At 45.9% G+C, this 19,159-nt stretch overlaps 1 protein-coding gene across 12 annotated transcripts in view; it reads left to right on the top strand.

Moving 5' to 3' along the window:
- Positions 1–19,159, top strand: part of RIMS1 (regulating synaptic membrane exocytosis 1) — a 545,320-nt gene that overhangs the window by 101,406 nt on the left and 424,755 nt on the right. For all 12 annotated transcript variants that reach the window (XR_012751649.1, XM_075340212.1, XM_075340216.1 and 9 more), the window contains exon 2: positions 1,641–1,854. Coding sequence is in view for 11 of the 12 variants with exons in the window: in XM_075340212.1 (XP_075196327.1) it covers positions 1,641–1,854 (214 nt within the window). In the remaining variant the exon portion in view is untranslated. The remainder of the gene's footprint in view (positions 1–1,640; positions 1,855–19,159) is intronic.

Below are 19,159 nucleotides of genomic sequence, written 5' to 3'. Positions count from 1 at the left end.
TGAAAACTGCTGTTCACAAACGCTCTCCATCCAACCTCACTCAGCTTGAGCTATTTGCAAAGGAAGAATGGGCAGGAATCTCAGTCTCTCGATGTGCAAAACTGATAGACACATACCCCAAGCGACTTGCAGCTGTAATCGCAGCAAAAAGAGGCGCTACAAAGTATTAACTTAAAGTGCACTAATAATATTGCACACCCACTTTTCAGTTATTTATTTTTTTAAAAATGTTAAAATAAGCAATAAATTTTGTTCAACTTCACAATTGTGTCCCACTTGTTGTTGATTCTTCACCATAACATTAACATTTTTATCTTTATGTTTGAAGCCTGAAATGTGGGAAAAGGTTGAAAAATTCAAGGGCGCCGAATAATTTCACAAGGCACTGTAAATAGAAGGTTTTGTGTTGTTATTTAACCTATATAGTAACTTTGAAGTATTAGCTGGCAGCAACCCTCTACCCCAGCACTGAAGAATGACTCTACATTTCTCAGTATAGTTACCACTGCCTCGAAGCTGATGATCACCAGTCTGGTATAGAAAGTGCAGTGCTACATGTAAACCACACCATCCATGAATAAAGGGAATATATGGTTTACACTACCACTGCAATTCACATGTAAGGAATAGTGGCCATCTTTGAAGCAAGAGGAATACAACCCTGATCTAAAAAGAGAAAAAGAGGAGGCAACGGGAGTCAAGCAGAGGGCACTAGGTAGGGTGACTATACATGAGAAATGTAGGCTCACTCTTCATTGCCAGGATAGAGTCACTTTAAGTGTTTGATTTGTGGGTTGACAATTAGGAAAAAATAGTATTTCATGAGAAATTCATATTAATAAAAAGTATAACATGTGTTCAGTGTGAATGGACAGAGCAGACTAGTGTTCTGTGTTGCTTTCTAAAGCTTTGTTCATACTTTGCAGACTTACCGTAGATAAATTTATCGGTCTTTTCCATACAGACTGAAATGCAGATAGAAAGAGCAAGAGGATTGCAGACTTGCTTATTTTCACGCTGTTTAACTAATTAAAGCAATTTAAAATCTTGAGAACACCCCTCTAAATAATACCGCTACACCATAACTACATAACACCTCCACATAGTTCCTTAATAACGCCATGTTACGAATCATTACACGGGTTGTAAACCGCTGACTAAATTTTCGGCACGTAATAGTGCAGCCTGCCAAATCATTATCGTATGTAATATACACATCATTAGGGTTCACTCATATCTGCATATAAATACCCCAAGTACAATCCGATAAATTGCATTGCATTCGCCCCAATGTTTTTCAATGAGGCAGTGCTGATGAGTGATTTTTTTTTTCCTCAGCTGTATTTGGCCTGAGAAATAAAATCGTAGCATGCTGTGTATGGTCGCGTAAAACGTCCAAGACCCACCAATGGGTGCCGTCTACATGAAGAATTGTATCCACATGTATAGAGCAGATCATCAGATGTGAAGTTATTGCGAGACATCTGTTGTTTGTGAAGCTAGTACGGACATATTGCTGTGAACCACACAATTAGATATTGTTGTTCTTCCTATTCTTGTTCTGGTTTTTACTTTTGACTGTTTTCTGTAACGTTTATTTCATTGTCTGATCCTGTGATCCATCTTCTCTTCTGTAACAGGAGGCTGCATCAACAGTTTGAAAGCTATAAAGAACAAATCAGAAAAATAGGAGAGGACACCCATCGGTACCCTGGAGAACACAAGGATGATGCGCCAACATGTGGGATCTGTCACAAAACAAAGTTTGCGGATGGCTGCGGACATTTATGCTCATACTGTCGAACAAAATTTTGTGCCCGTTGTGGTGGTCGTGTTTCACTTCGGTCAAATAATGTAAGTTTTCTGTATTTAAAGGGGTTTCCTTTTTTTTTAATAGGAGAAAGGAAGGAAGTGTTTGAAATTAAAATAACCTATATCACCTGTTAGCGCTGCCTCTTGGCAGAATTACCTACCTCATGGCTGGGGCAGGCTATCGTAGTGACTTGCGACCACTGCAGACAAACACTGACCTTAGCGTTGATGCCGAGGCAGTTGCAGCAACTTTTTACATATTTAACACAAATTTTATTAAAAAGCCTCCCCAGACACATCTTCTGCAAAAAATATCAAAATTAAATGGTCATTGTGGTAACTTCTTTTTGCTGATCATGGAGGAACTGGTAATCAGACCTTCACTGATCGTTATGGAAAACGTTCTGGGAAACTCCTTTTAACTACTTCAGCTGATATGTTATGGAATATACTTAGTAGCTGGTTCATTAACCAGTAAGAGGTTTACTGTCTGTAAAGTGGTCAATACTCAGACGTTACAGGCTGGGAAAATACTAGTAAGAGGGAATGCTGACTTGTAAGGTCAAGTGGTGGGGCTATGTTCATAATGAGTTTTTTGATGCAGCTTTTGGTGCAGATGCCATGCTGAAAGCCACGTAACATTCAACTGTAAGACCTGTTAACATTTATATGTATATATATATATATATATATATAGGTTAAAAGACTGTTTGGTGGACTTCCTTGTGTTATGCTGCCACCTGCTGCTCAAGTGACTAGATTGAGTCTGGAACAGGAGGAGGAGGAGTCGACATGTGGCTGTGTTTTTTGGCAGAGAGGTGTGTGCTGGAGTGGGCTGTAAGATAGAAGGCCTCAGTCTGCCCTGTTTTTCCGAGGTCCAAGTACCTCAGAGTGTTGCGTGGTGTCTCCCCCAAGACACAGATCCAAAGAGGCTGGATGTGGAGCGAGGAGCCAGGCAGCACGTGCAAATTACAAAATTACAGATCCAAAAAGGCTGGATGTGGAGCGAGGAGCCAGGCAGCACGTGCAAGTTACAGACCCGGGACAAAGACTGAACTTTAGAGGTGTCTGCCAGCGGAATACGGGCCCCAACGGTGACGAGGTACCCCACGCTGAAACCTGCAGTTAAGTGTGCACACTACTTTTAGTTAGGGACAGATAGGAAAAGACTGCACTGTGTTATACGAGTAAGATAACAAGGACTCTGCGTTTTTTTGTTGAATAAGGATTTCTGTGTTTTGCTTTTGGGAGTACAATCTGAGGCTTCCTATCCTTGACAAGTTATTCAAAGTGGTTGTATGTATATTGCATTATATATATTTACTGCTGTGCACATTCCCGGCTTTTCTTCCCCCTCCTTTCCCGCACTATTCATTCCTCCACCTGTGTTGTGCAATACATTATTAAATCTGCATTGATTAACCCCCGTGGTTCCGTGCAGTCCTTGCGTATCCCGTTACCTGCAGTATTATATTTGGCGTAGTCGGCAGGATACGCAGGCTGGTACGGAACAATGGACGGACAGGGGGCTGTCGCTGATGGAGGTGTTCTAATACAACCTGATGGGGGAATACCAGCAAGGCAGCTGTCCCTGGGGGCTATGCTGACCCATATACCAAAATTTACTGGCAGCAATGTACCTCTCCATGACTGGGCGCAGAGAGTGAGGGGCATGTTGAGAGTAGCAGGAGTGACTGCAGAAAATCAAGGGGAGATATTGTTGATTGCACTTGAAGGCCATGCTCAAGAGACTATTTTATTGCGCCCTGAGAGTGAACGAAAGACGTTAGAGCAGGTGGTGAAGATTCTTGAGAGAGTGTATGGCGGGAAACCAGAAGCAGGAGATTTACAGGCGCAACTGTTCTACAGGCTGCAGGGTGAAGAAGAAGGTCTGCCACAGTATGCAAATGCACTCCAGAGAATAATGAGACAAATGCTTACAGCAGAGCCAGAGCTAGCACAAACCCCCGGTTATGCTGACCGTACCCTGCGAGATCAATTCCTCCGCGGATTACATAACCCCAAGATCAAAGGTGCCCTCCGTGAACGGCTCAGGGTAGAAAAAAAACTAACTTTCCAGGAAATATTGGAAGAAGCAGTCTCCCGCACACAAACTGAAAATTGCGACCCGCAGAACGCCTTGGGTGAAGTTTGTATGCATAAGGTAGTCCCGGGTGAGAAAAACCGAGAACCGAGCCAGCTTGAGGCTAAAGTGGATCAGTTACAAGAGACTGTTACTGCTCTACAAGAGTTGCTGAAGAATATGCAAGCCCCGGCGTCAGAAGTAAGAACGACAGCACCGCGGCCAAATACCCGCACGCATACCTATCAAGAAGAGAGGGGACAGATCGAGCAGAGACGACCGAGACCCGCTGAAGACTACCGGTGTTGGAACTGTGGAAATCGGAACCATTTATTCCGACACTGTCCGGAGAGGAAGACTTCTCAAGAAAGACCGCCGTTAAACTAGTGCCTCCCTCCATGGATGGGCACATGGTGGGGAGACCAACTGAGCTTAGAGAAAACCAACGCCCTGAAGATATAGCAGCCTGCACGCCGACGATCACGGCCGAATTTGAAGGGAAAGAAGTAAAATGTCTGATGGATACTGGGTCCCAAGTGACCACCATGCCAGAACACTTCTTCTACCAACATTTTGGACAAACTGTATCCATTGACAAAGGGGCACATATCAAACTGAGGGCTGCAAACAATCTTCCCATTCCGGTTGTAGGGGTCGTGTGGATGAACATACGTGCCTGTGGCCAGAACTTAGGCAAAAAAGGGATTGTGTTAACGGAGGGCCGGTACGACAGAGAGGTGCCAGCTATCGTGGGCATGAACGTCCTGAAAGAATTAGACCAGTTGCTCTTCAACAAGGGGGGCTGTGATTACTGGAAGACGACAGTTGCTAACAGGCCTGCCCAAAAGGTCTTCCAACACCTTATCCGTGCCCGAGGACTGTGGAAGAATGGTGGGAGCCGCTACCCGGTGGGGAGGGTTCGAGTCCCAAGACAGACAACAATTACTCTACCTCCAAATCGTGAGACAGTCCTCACCTTGCCAGTCGGGGCCCACCGTACACTCGAGGGGATGGAGGTGTTGGTGGAGCCTTACCGTGGTGAAGAGAACGGAGACGAACCGTTGGTGGCTCGCACTTTAGCAACAGTAAGAAATGGAAGGGTCCCTTTCCGTTGCGTGAACACCGGTGAACAGGCCTACACCTTGACCTCGGGAGTTGTGCTGGCCCATGTCTACCTGGCGCCCGAAGAGGTGGCGGCTGCAGAATCTATTGAATTGCAGCCCATGGCAGGGGAAGCCTGGACTTGGGCTCTTTCTATGGAAAGAAAAGAGAAACCCACTGATCAATGGAACAGTCGCGTCATCTTAGGGCAGATGGGAGTGGACCTGAGCCCCTTCGATTCGGAGCAAGCCCAAGCCATAGAGGACTTTATTTGGGAGAATCAAGCCACGTTCTCCCGTCACGCAGAAGATTTCGGCTGTACTGACAAGATTCAGCACGAAATACCCACAGGAGATGCCCCACCAATCAGGGAAAGGTACAGGCAAATACCCCCAAACTACTACCAAGAGGTAAAAGAGCTTTTGGCGCAGATGCTGAAGAGTGGGGTGGTAAGAGAAAGTCAGAGTCCATGGGCTGCCCCAATCGTGCTGGTCAAGAAAAAGGATGGGTCTACCCGCTTCTGTGTTGACTACCGCAAGCTTAATGGATGCACGGTTCGTGATTCCTACCCTCTGCCCCGGATAGAGGAGTCCCTGTCGGCGTTGGGAAAGGCACGTTACTTCTCCTCCCTCGATCTGGCCAGCGGATATTGGCAGGTCCCTGTGGCAGAGAAAGACAAGGCCAAGACCGCATTTATTGTACCCATGGGACTCTTCGAGTTCAACCGCATGCCGTTTGGACTAAATAATGCCCCAGGAACCTTTCAGCGCCTCATGGAAAGTTGCCTTGGAGACATGAACTTCGAGGCCACATTGATTTACCTGGACGACATAGTAGTGTATTCTGCAACCTTTGAGAAACATCTAGAAAACCTGGGCCAAGTGTTTCAGCGGTTACGGGCCCATGGGCTTAAACTAAAACCAAAAAAATGTCGGATCTTTCAGGAAGAGATTGAATATCTCGGACACAAGGTGTCGGAAGCCGGCGTACAGCCCTCCGATGGGAAAGTGAGAGCAGTGCTAGAATGGCCCACACCCAGCACAGTGCGGGAGGTTCGAGCTTTCCTGGGGCTAGCCGGATATTACCGTCGCTTTATCAAAGATTTTGCGAAGGAGGCAGAACCTTTGCACGAATTGCTCCGAGGAACTGCGAAAGGACCAAAAGCACAGAAAATTTGCTGGGGACCAAGACAAGCAGAAGCCTTACACCGATTGAAAGAGGCCTTGGTTAGCGCCCCTGTGCTTGCCTATGCAGACTATAACCTCCCCTTTCGGTTGTATACAGACGCGAGCCTCTACGGCCTGGGTGCAGTACTGGCCCAGGTACAGAATGGTACTGAACGGGTGATTGCATATGGAAGTCGGACGTTGCGAGAAGCCGAGCGCAACCCCGAGAATTACAGTTCCTTTCGGTTGGAATTACTGGCACTAGTATGGGCAATAACCGAAAGGTTCTCGGAATATCTCACGGGAGCTCAAATTGAAGTCTATACGGATAATAACCCCCTGGCTCACATCTCCACCGCCAAACTGGGAGCAATGGAACAGAGGTGGCTGGCACGACTGTCCAGATACAATTATCATGTGCAGTACCGCTCTAAGCATGAAAATCAGAATGCGGATGCCCTTTCTCGTGTTACCACCGAAGCCCCAGTGGGGGAGAGAGATGAACAGTTGGAGGAAGACGAAATTCCGGACTTTAGTAAATTCACCGCTCAAGTGGTAGAGGCTCGTATGCTGGAAATTACGTCGGGCACGACATCACGCCTGCTTGGCCAAACCAGAGAGGAATGGGTGAAAATCCAGTCATCTGACCCAGAACTGCTTCAAGTGAAAGAGTGGGTGATCCAGCAGCGCAAGCCTAGAAAGGAAATACGGGCCACGCTGTCGCACGTGGCCCTCCAGATTCTCAGCCAGTGGGATAAGCTGTCGGTGCAAGAAGGGATGCTGTATCGGAAGGTGCACCTAGCTACAGAGTTGGAAGTACGGTGGCAAGTAGTGATACCCCAGAAGATGGCAGTACCATTGGCCCGAGAGGCGCATGAGAAGGGAGCCCATTTCGGACCGGACAAGACTTACCAGTGGTTGCAAAGAATAGTATACTGTCCTCAGATGCTTCGGGCAGTAGAGAAGGCCTGTAAACTGTGCCGTTCCTGCGAGTTAAGTAAGGCTCCTCCACAGCAAGCACCAGTACAGACTATTGTAACCAAAGAGCCGTTGGAAGTACTCATGATCGATTATCTGAAGATTGGCCACTCCCACCGGGGCTATCAGTTCTGCCTTGTGACGACAGATCACTTCTCCAAATTTGCGGTGGTGACGCCCACCAGAGATCAGACGGCTGAATCAGCTGCTCGAGCCATCAGTGATGACTTTATCCGGGTGTACGGCTGCCCCAAAAGAATACATTCTGACCAAGGAGCTTGCTTTCAGGGCAGTGTCATGAGAGAGCTGCAAAGGATTTACGGAATGCAGAAGTCAAGGACTACGCCTTATCATCCGCAGGGCAACGGAGCCTGCGAGAGATTTAACCGGACCCTCCTACAAATGCTACGCACGTTGGAGGATGATCGTAAGAATCACTGGCCCGGCTATCTCGCAGAACTCGTGTGGGCGTACAATAATCGTGTCCACTCCACCACTGGGTACACCCCATACGTGCTACTGTTTGGAAGAGCCGGAAGAGGCATTGAAGAGCTGAACCTAGCTCCCCCCGAGATCAGTGAAGGTCAGAGCGTAGGTTCCTGGGTTGATTGTCACCGTCGGCGGCTGGAGACTATCCATCGAATTGTCACCAAGCGGTTGCAAGAAAAGACACACCCGCAGCGGAAACCTGTGTGTGAAACCCCGTTCTTACCAGGAGACAGAGTACTAGTTGCAGAGAAACACCCGAGACACAAGTTGAGCGAGCGCTGGAAAACAGAGCCGTACATTGTGATCAGAAGAATCTCGCCCCATGGATCAGTATACGAAGTGAGAGGCGAGCAAAGAGGCGGCACCCTCATCCTGCATCATAATATGCTGAGGCCCTGCTATTCAGAAGACAGGACCAGACAAAGTACCCCGGAGACGGTGCCTGTGCCTGTTCCTGTTACCTTCGAAGAGGGCTCTGATGATGAAGAATGGTGGCGGGCCCCGACCAACCCAACAGACTGGGAGAGATCCACACCCCCATCCGTTCAAGACACAGGTGCCACCCCTGCAGAGCAGGAGTCACTAATCTCCAGAGATGGGGACGAGAATACTGTACTCCCTGATACGGCGCCGACGTCTGGCGAGTTAGCTGTGGTGCCACGCCGGACTGAGCGGGCTAATGCTGGTATTCCCCCTGATCGGTACTTGGCAGATGAATTTGTGTGTTCTGTCACTGAATCCTGTTTTACGACATTGGCTCCCAAGCAACAGGTTGTGAAGCAGGGCAGGAGTTGCCACCGTGTGCCCCTTTGCAGAGTGCCTCAGGAGTGTATCGGCCGGGACGGCCGAGGTTAAAGAGGGGGGGAAATGTAAGACCTGTTAACATTTATATGTATATATATATATATATAGGTTAAAAGACTGTTTGGTGGACTTCCTTGTGTTATGCTGCCACCTGCTGCTCAAGTGACTAGATTGAGTCTGGAACAGGAGGAGGAGGAGTCGACATGTGGCTGTGTTTTTTGGCAGAGAGGTGTGTGCTGGAGTGGGCTGTAAGATAGAAGGCCTCAGTCTGCCCTGTTTTTCCGAGGTCCAAGTACCTCAGAGTGTTGCGTGGTGTCTCCCCCAAGACACAGATCCAAAGAGGCTGGATGTGGAGCGAGGAGCCAGGCAGCACGTGCAAATTACAAAATTACAGATCCAAAGAGGCTGGATGTGGAGCGAGGAGCCAGGCAGCACGTGCAAGTTACAGACCCGGGACAAAGACTGAACTTTAGAGGTGTCTGCCAGCGGAATACGGGCCCCAACGGTGACGAGGTACCCCACGCTGAAACCTGCAGTTAAGTGTGCACACTACTTTTAGTTAGGGACAGATAGGAAAAGACTGCACTGTGTTATACGAGTAAGATAACAAGGACTCTGCGTTTTTTTGTTGAATAAGGATTTCTGTGTTTTGCTTTTGGGAGTACAATCTGAGGCTTCCTATCCTTGACAAGTTATTCAAAGTGGTTGTATGTATATTGCATTATATATATCTACTGCTGTGCACATTCCCGGCTTTTCTTCCCCCGCCTTTCCCGCACTATTCATTCCTCCACCTGTGTTGTGCAATACATTATTAAATCTGCATTGATTAACCCCCGTGGTTCCGTGCAGTCCTTGCGTATCCCGTTACCTGCAGTATTACACAACTACAAATCTACTTACAACATTTGAATAATAAAATGCTTCTTTAGTGTATAATTGGCAATTTATTTTCCGCACAGTTTTAATGTATGTTAGAAAAAGCGTCTTGTAAATTTTTTGCCACATTTTCCGCTTGTAAATTGTGGCAAAATCTATAGTTATCACAGTGTTAATGCGAATATTGACAAGGTTTTTGCAATGGTGATGCAACAAAAACACACACCCTAATGCAACACCGAATATCATAATTAAAAAGACATCAAAACAGCATAAAATAGAGTATTCTTTCGAAACCGTGCAAAAAACGTGCTACCGTGTTTTTCCAAAAATAAGCCCTCCCCCAAAAATAATCCTTAGCTGGGATTTTCAGCATTTTTGGAACAAGGCTTAAATATAAGCCCTCCCCCGAAAATAAGCCCTAGTTGAGAATCAATAATGAAGTGTCCATGCAGCTAAAAAAGTTACAGATACTGCAGGACACTTCATTATAGACAGCAGGCAGTACGCATTCACACTCACAGACGCCGAGCACAGGACCTGTAGTGATTGCACCCCCACACACATCAGACCTCACACCCACACATCCGATTTCACACACACACAATCAGATCGTAAACACAAACATCCGATCTCACACACAATCAGATCACACACTGAAACAGATCACACACACAGCGCTGGATGTGATGTGATGTGTGTGTGCACGCGCATCTGTGTGCACGATCTGCGATCTGCTGTGTGTGTGTTTGTCAGCGTGTGTGTCAGCCAGAAGCAGGGGAGGACGGCGTGCAGCACCCACCGGAGATCACAGGAGGACCTGGGAGCCACGCACACATCCGGGTCTGGTAAGTATGAGTCTCCTGGGAAGGGGAGGGCTCTGTTTTTTTGGGGGGTAAACTTACCCCCCAACCATGTTTCTCCAAGAATAAGACCTCCTCCAAAAATAAGCCCTAGTGCTTTTTTGGGGGGGGGCAAAAAACATATAAGACAGTGTCTTATTTTTGGAAAAACACGGCATTTAGATGTGAATTTTTCAGGCAGAAAATCCATGTAAAAACCCCATTTGAGCATACCCTAATGGATAGGATGTCACACCTGTGGGTGGGAGAGTTAGACCTAAGCCACACGGCATGAAAATCGGTGCGAGTGGAGTGCAATAATAAATCGCATTCCACTCGGACCAATATTAGCATGTGTGTCAGCACCCATGAGCGATTATTTTCTGAGCCCTAACCGGACCGAGAAAACAATCGTAGCTTGCTGCGACTGTAATGCGATCCTGTTTTCTCTCGCACCCATTCAAGTCTATGGGGTGAGAGAAAAATCACACTGCACTCGCAGTACACCGGTGTACCGCAAGTGCAATGTGAGAATGGCAATAGCCGGCTACGGAGGAGAGAGGGAGATAAATCCCTCCCTCCCCTCCTCCGTGCCGACCCGCTCCTCCTCAGCACTAGACCGCCCCTCCGCAGCACTGTCCCGACCCTCCTCAGTGCCGACCCGCCCCCCGCAGCTGAGGTCCACTCGCACAATCAGACCTGAGTCGCAGGGACACTCGCATGACACTCTGCTCTGCTGTGCTGCCAGCGTGAGCCGAGTGTCATGCAAGGGGATCGCAGTAATCCCCGTGTGGCCCCAGCCTTATTGTACAAAAGCCACAAACTAAAGGGGGAAAAAGCACCACAAAAACTCTACGTGCAAATACAATAATATTTATTCATTTATATAGTGCAGTTCCCATTCGGGATCACAATCTAAGTTCCATATCAGTATGTTTTTTGGAGTGTGGGAAGAAACCGGAGTACGCGGAGGAAATCCACGCAAACACGGGGAGAACATACAAACTCTTGCAGATGGTGTCCTTGGTGGGATTTGAAGCCAGGACCCCAGCGCTGCAAGACTGCAGTGCTAACCACTGAGCCACCGTGACGCCCAGAATGACTTCCTGTGCATGTGTTCCGTCTGATGTCAAATTCTTTTATCCTCTTCAGGGTTCACAAACCCTGAAGCAGTTAAAAGAAGGGACATGCTCATTCTTCAGGCGTCTTCCACTTTGAAGCAACCCACTACTTAACATTATACAGTGAAGAAATGCCGATGTAGTCTTCTCAGGAAAATGACCACCTGAAGTAGATTCACCTGGGAAAACTCAGCAGCCGTGCCTGCGTCTAAATGACACCATATGCATGTACCCTTACTCCAGGCTGAACAAAAAAGAGAGGGAGTGATTTGCAGTAACTTTCATGCCACTTAATAAATCTGCTTAAATTACTTCTTTGGGTAATGTGGAAAGATTTTGGTAGTGATGAGAAAAATTTCAGTGTTGCTCATTATGAATTGCAATATCAAAACATGGCGGATGCTCCATGAGCAATGTGGGCCATGAACCAGGATGGTAAATGGCTTCTGGATGCTTGAGTTAAGTTTTCTAGTATCGCTGTCATTTTACTTGCCGGAGGAATAAAGCCACCTAATCACTTACACCGCACAGTGAATGATGTAAAAAAAATAAATAAATAAATAAAGCAAATTCTTCAACTGCTGTTGAATTGTTCATTTTGCCTCCCAAAGATCACAGTACGGTGCAGCTAATATTTATCCTGTGCTCTATACTGAGCGCTTACACCAAGAATTATGTTTAAATCTCTGAAAAAACGTGATTGAGACAATATTCCCAATGGAAAATTCAGTGTAATGAGGCAGATGGACTCACTTTGAACTCCTGTGTGGCCTGTGATCTAGCAGTGTCCATCTTTTTAGGCATGCACATAAGTGCGGTCATCAACATTTTTGTGCACCTTTGAAAAGATGGACACTGCTGAATAGAGGCCAAACAGAGTCCATAGTAACTCTGCTGCCTCATTAGTGAATTAATCCTCCGGGAGTGAATGACGTATTTCGGAGATGTAGATGGAAACCCTGATGCAAGCGCTCAGCATAGGTACAGGATAAATGTGAACTGATCCAAAATATTCCCTACTTAAGTCCGTCATATGTTAACAGAAATATAGTGGGCTTCCATGATCCTGGTAGCACAAATACTCTGGAACCCTCCCCCCTCAAGAAAGAAATCCACTAAATCAGCCCTCCCAAATCCAAATGCCCCCCTACATCCTGAGCCCCACAATGCACCTAAACCACAGTTAACATCCACATGTTTGGCATTATGGTAGTGAGGATAACCCGCTTCATTTATGGGATGCAGGTTTCCAGCAGGACAAGCTGGGCACAATGTAGGGGCACTACAATCTACTGGACATGTCACAGCCTATTTGCTATTTTTAATTCTGCAACATTCACTGCATTTGACACCATGGGTGTTTTTCAGAGACTAAATTGTCACTACACCCATAAATGAACTCCCCGCGGGGTGTAATTTCACAACTGTGGTAACTTGAGGGAGTTTCTGTTGTTCTGGCATTTAGGTGCTCTGGAAATGGAGTCCACAAACTATTCTAGTAAACTCTATGCTCCAAAATAAAATGGCCCTGTTTGGCCCTCTGTCGAGTTGCAAACAGTACTTTACAGTTGTGGCGCCCTGGACAAGCCAGGGGCCACAGAGCACAACATCAACACACCCCACACTCCCAGCAGGCACACCGAAGTCAGACACAAAACCCTTGTTGCCTTCTTCCAGGGGTTGATGATCACACCAGGGGGTGGGCCAGGCGGTTGGTCCTGGAGGCGGGAAAACAGACAGTCGAGTTTTGACAGTGAAAGTGGAAGGAGGAAAGTGTGGTAGTGGAGCAACTGACTGACAGCGTCCGGGTGTGTGGCCCGGGCGGAACAGCAAGGTTGGCAGATGGTGGTGACCGTCTGCAGGAGTGGCCTATCCGAGTTACCGTAAGGACCGTGGACGGGCGGTGGCCCGGCGGTACCGGACCGGTACACAAAGAGAAGCCAGCACCATCTGGCAGGGGCTTTTCGGACCCCGGCAAGGCTAGGAGTCGCCGAGAATTTGCCGAATCCGTTAGTGAAGGGGACCTCCTGGGTTTCCAAACAGTCAAGTCCCGACAGAAGGCAACAGTCCAACCAACAGAGGGAGACACCGCCACCGCCAAGGCAACCGTTTCTCAGGGCCTGCGGGCAAAGAGGGGCTCCTCCAGCCCATATCCAAGCTGGGGAGCGGGTTACCGGTGGGAACCCATCGGAACCATCAACCGTACTTAGGTGCAGGGAAAGGCAGTCACCATCAACCTGCCAGGAGAAACAACACCGCAGCCGTCTGTGGGACCCGTCCATCCAGCCGAGTGTTTTACCGAGAACTGTGTCTTCATCATTGGGCTGAGTGAGTACCACCGTGCCGTGTGGCACAGTGCTGCCCCTGCGACCCTGCACCTCGCCAGGCCCCGTAACCCGCCTGCCATCCATCCCTACCCTATCACCGGGCCCCGGGACAACCAACCCCCTACCCACGGAGGGGAGAACTAACAACAAAGCTGCTCCCTGTCACCGCTCCCGGGATCCCCGTCCAGAGCAGCGGTGGTGTCACCATTATCACCACAGCCGTGGGTGGCGTCACGGACAATAAATCCCCACAATCAATCCCAAATCCCCTTTTCCCTCACGGGCGAGGAGCGCCCCTCGAGTCCCCGGGATCCGGCCCACCGCTCGAGCCACCACCGAGCAGCAGCAGCCGCAGCAGCAGCGGCGGCCGGACCCGAGCAGTGGGAGAGCGCAGCGTCCCCTCCTCCGCCCGCGACACAGTCACATGCCGGATATTGTCACAGCCACATTGAGGACAAATTGTGTAACACATTATAAGGCCTTTTTTACCTTTCCCATGTGAAAATTGGAAATATGGGGTTAAATCAACATTTTAGTGGTAAAAATGTAATTTACTTTTTCTTCACTGCCCAGTAGTATAACGTTTTGTGACACATCTGTAGAGTCACCCTTAGGTCAATTCATTGAGTGATGCAGTTTGTAAAATGGGGTCACTTGTGAGGAGTTTCTGCTGTTATCGCAGCTCAGTTGCTCTGCCAATGTGATGTCGCACCTTCAAACCACTCCAACTAAATCTGCACTCCAATATGGCTCTGCCTCCCTTCTTCACTTTGCACTGTGCCTCAAAAGTAATTTTGACCATATCTGGAATATTGGCATAATCAGGAGAATTGCACAACAAATTTTATGTTCATTTTCTACTGTTATCCTAATGAAAAGGAAAAATGTGGGGTTAAAGTAACATTTTTGTGGTTAAAAATGTATTTTTTCATTTTCACGGCTTAACGCAGCAAAATTCTATGAAGCATCAGGGGTTTCAAAGTGCTCACCAAAAATGACCACTCAACTGACCACTGCTCACCACGAGCAGTTCTGGAGGCATATTTCTAATCCCTGACTAACAGTCCCTGCATCTAATAGCATAAATAAAGAGAGCTTTAGAAAAAGTATTTATAAAGATTCTTTATAATATGCTAATGAGGCCAGCCACTAGTTGTAAGAGCATTATGTCCCATGACTAGTCCGCCCTCTTAGCATGTTAGTATGCCCACAGGGGCGTACTAACATGCTATTCAATGCAGCATCACCAGCTGTGACATGCCTACCGGTGTTCGCTGTTACCACTGATCTGGGACACATACACCCGGCTTCATACTGCACATGACCTGGCATTCAGATCAGCGTTAAAGCGAACATAGGTACGCACGTTACCGCAGATGACGCTGCATTGAATAGCATGTTAGCACGCCCCTGTGGGCGTGCGGCCATGCTGAGAGGGTGGCTAGTCGGCGGATAGAACACCCTTGGGACTAGTGCCTTCACTCTTTAGCATACCATAAAAGATCTTTAGAAATACTTTTCATAAGATCTCTTTATCTATGCTACTAGATACAGGGACGGTTAGGCAGGGATTAGCAATATGCACCCAGAACTGCTCATGGTTCCGGGTGCATATTGCACCTGACAGGTTCCCTTTAAATGTACCTAGCTGTTCATATATCAAGATAATCTGAGATTTTAGTCAGAGTGAGAAAACTACAGAGAATAAATAGTATTAAAACATATTTTTTTTCTATTGAGTAAAATTAAAATTATTTTTTACAGTAACAATCAAGGTAATTATCAGAAAACAATGGAACTTTGGCCACTACTCCATTATGTTATACAGTGTTATAACTAATATGACAGTCTGGAAGACTATCTCATCATAATTAAATATGCATTGACTGTATAAAAGTGGCTTATAATAAGGCAAAATATGATAAGTTGACAATCTAAAATCCTCACTAGGTGCCGCAATAACAACCGGATGTATAAATACAAAGTGAATGCAGTTATAAGTAGTTGCACGATTCTGAAACCAATAAATTAAGTAAATAAATAAATCCAAAATTTTTTGCAATATGCCCTGATAGAGGTATTCTTAGATTTATCAAATGTTTAGAATACCATTTAAACAAGTGTCAATGCCAGTATTAAACTGTCAGTGCATAATGAGGCTATAATTATTTGTCAGATTTCAAGCTATCAGTTAGTTCAATCTGTTGGATAAGTGCTGTTAGAACAACAAGGGGACAATGCCTGTATTAAAGTGTCATTGTATAATACATTTATGGTGACATGTCATACCTTATATGTCAACCAGAGCATCAGTAAATAGCATGTATCTTTGTCAGGCATTTAATGGTGAGTTAGTTCTATCAAGTGGTTAAGTATTGTTAACATTTAAACCTGACAGTGCCTGTAATATAGTGTCAGGTCATGAGTAAACTGCATGTATCTCTGACAGACATCTAGCAGTCAGCCCTAGATCAAATAGCCATCAACAGGGTTTACTGTAAATTATAAATGATGATAATAGAGTCAATGTCCGCTAACGATTCCAACTAATTTTGCATTAAAAAATTCAAATGGCGCTCTTTGCCTTTCGAGCCCTGACATGTGCCCAAACAGTAGATTTCCACCACAAATGGAGTATTGACGTACTAAGGAGAAATTGCAAAACAAATTGTATGGAGCAATTTCTCTTGTTACCCATGTGAAAATACAAAATTTTAGGCTAAAGTAACATTTTTGTGGGAAAAGTACATTTTTTATTTTTCCCTTCCACATTGCTTTAGTTCCTAGGGGTTTTTGATGTGGTATTGAGAGTGTGAGGGGATGCAGTTTTTAGAATGGTGTCACTTTTGGGTATTTTTTGTCACCTAGGCCTCTCAAAGTCACTTCAAATGTGATGAGGTCCCTAAAAAAAATGACTTTGAAAATTTTGTTGGAAAAATGAGAAATTGCTGATAATCTTTGAACCCTTCTAACTTCCTAACAAAAAAATGATATTTCAAAAAATTGTGCTGTTGTAAAGTAGACATGTGGGAGATGTTATTTATTAATTTATTTATTGTGTGACATATCTTTCAGATTTAAGGGCATAAAAATGCAAATTGAAAATTGCAAAATTTTTGCAAAATTGTTCATATTTTCACAATTATACAGAAATAATATTCTGTTAAATTTACCATGAAAGGGAACCAATCACCAGGATTTCCATATATAACTTAAAGCCAGTGCTATACTGGCGCTGTCAGGCTGATAGTTTAGTGTTCAGCTCGGATGTTTAGAATTTGAAATCCAAGAAAGTAAAGTTTATAAAATCATCAGCTCTTGAGTGACAGCAGCTGAGGAGCAGATATCTGGGAGAGTATTCATAATTATCCCCTCCCTCTGTTAGAATTAGCTAAGTATTATACCATTAATCTACTTTTACTTGCAGGACCTGTGGTGAGGTCATGCCCATGTGACCAGCTGGTATCAGCTTTGTTGGCTGAGGCCACACCCCTTCTGGTCACAGGGGTATGACCTCACTACAGGTCCTGCAAGTAAAAGTAAATCGATGGTATAATACTTATGCTAATTCTAACAGGGGGAGGGGATAATTATACATACACCCCAGATATTATCTGCTCCTCAGCTGCTGTCACTCAAGAAGCTGCGGATTTTATAAACTTTACTTTCTTGGATTTCGAAACCTATACATCTGAGCCGACCACTACAGGTATGTGGAGAATCAGATTGCTAGTGCCAGTATAGCACTGGCTTTAGGTTATATAGGAAAATCCTGGTGATCTGTTCCCTTGAAGTACAACATATCAGGAAAAAACAATCCCAGAACCAGATCAGTTGAAGTGTTCCAGGGTTATAACCTGTCAAAGTGACACTGATCAGAATTGCAAAAAATAGCTCAGTCATGAAGGTGACAACCAAGCTTAGGGGTAAAGGGGTTTATGGGAACCTGTCATATAAAAAAAAAGCGATGGACATGGGGTTAATCTGCAGGATAATAGTATTATGAGAGCCCTGATGCTGGAGGAAAATGAACTTTATTCATCCTGTCAGCCTCAGCTTTCAATCATAGGTGGTCAGGTTCAGTTACCGCTCTGTGCATAGTGAGCGGCAGCTGTAGCCATGCCCCCCAGCAGTGACTGACAGCCAGTTTTGCATGGTATTAACAGTGAACAAAGCCAGAAGAACAATGCTTTGTGTAGTGGCCATTACCAACAACTGCAGATTAGCTTCTAATCATTTTAATGTGCAGTCTAATTGGTCTATAGTGTATACCAGAGGTCCCCAAGCTTTCTGACTATGAGAGCCACATTCAGCTCTGAGACAGGGTCAAGAACCACATCCAGCCGCCACCCCCTCACGGTAGTGACCCTCAGAGAACCCATTACCAAAGTTTCTCTACTGAAATCTCACCGAAGCAGTATACAAGGATCCAAGGATTCCAATCTTACCCCCATTCAGATCTACTCTGCGGTGTGGGGCTACTCACAAAGTCACCATCTGGAGACCTGCTCCTGATAGCTGTTTGCTAGACCTGGTGCTTATGCACCAAGCTGGAAGACAGCCGCAAGCAACACATCACAGTCCCACGAGACATATGTGGCTCCCAAGCTGCAGGTTGGGTACCCCTGGTGTATAGAATACATAGATAATAAGAGTTATTCTATTAAAGCTGTGAAGAAATATGTTAAGGGTACAGGTTGATTGACCTGTGGTCAAGAATCAGCTGCAGTGAAGCCAAAAATAGGCTGACCTACAAGTTTTCAAATGGAGTGTTAAAAGTGTTCAATTTCAGAAAGCCCTTGTCCAGAAGCGCAGTTTGTTTCCTTTTTTTAACTGTGCTTTATTCACACTCTTCAAATCCAGGACCAAGTCTTTGATACTGCTTCCCATGTCTGTTAGGCCACGTGCACACATTGAGTATTGTGTGAGTTTTTACCGCAGTATTTGAAGCCAAAACCAGAAGTGAGTAAAAAGGGGAAAAGTGGTGACGTGTTTCTATTATACTTTTCCTCTTATCATTCCACTCTTGGCTTTGGCTACAAATACTGATGGAAAAAACCTCACCAAATACTCATCGTGTGCACATGGCCTTATGTTTTGCGGTGCTAATGTCATGTCGACAGCGCTGCAGCCAATAAGTGAGCTCAGTGGTTCTGTCCAAGAAGATGGCATGACAAGTTCAGACAGCACCGCAGACAATATCATACAAGTGAGCAGCAGCGGAGACTAAGTACTGGATCTAAGGTAAGTAATGCATAGTTTGTTTTTCTTTAAAACAAATTGTGCTGTGGGGTCAAGAGTTTTATGAAACCCAAAGAAACCTTTTAATGCTTGTTGATTGCTAAAGGGGTTGTCCAATCATAAAATAATGAGCTATCCATTGCTGTTTTGCAGTACTCAGCAGCAGCTGCTGCACAGTGAATGGAGCTGCTTGGTGCAGTTTCTTTCTATACATCTACCTCAGGATGCCAGTAGATCTTGTAACAGCTGATCGTGAAGCTACGGGGTGTTGGACCCCACCAACTGATATCGATGACCAATATATTGTGTTTGGTGT

The sequence above is a fragment of the Anomaloglossus baeobatrachus genome, chromosome 3 (assembly GCF_048569485.1).
Source record: "Anomaloglossus baeobatrachus isolate aAnoBae1 chromosome 3, aAnoBae1.hap1, whole genome shotgun sequence".
Taxonomy (NCBI): Eukaryota; Metazoa; Chordata; class Amphibia; order Anura; family Aromobatidae; genus Anomaloglossus; species Anomaloglossus baeobatrachus.
The sequence above is the reverse complement of the archived record's forward strand: the minus strand, read 5'-3'. Positions and strand labels throughout refer to the sequence as shown.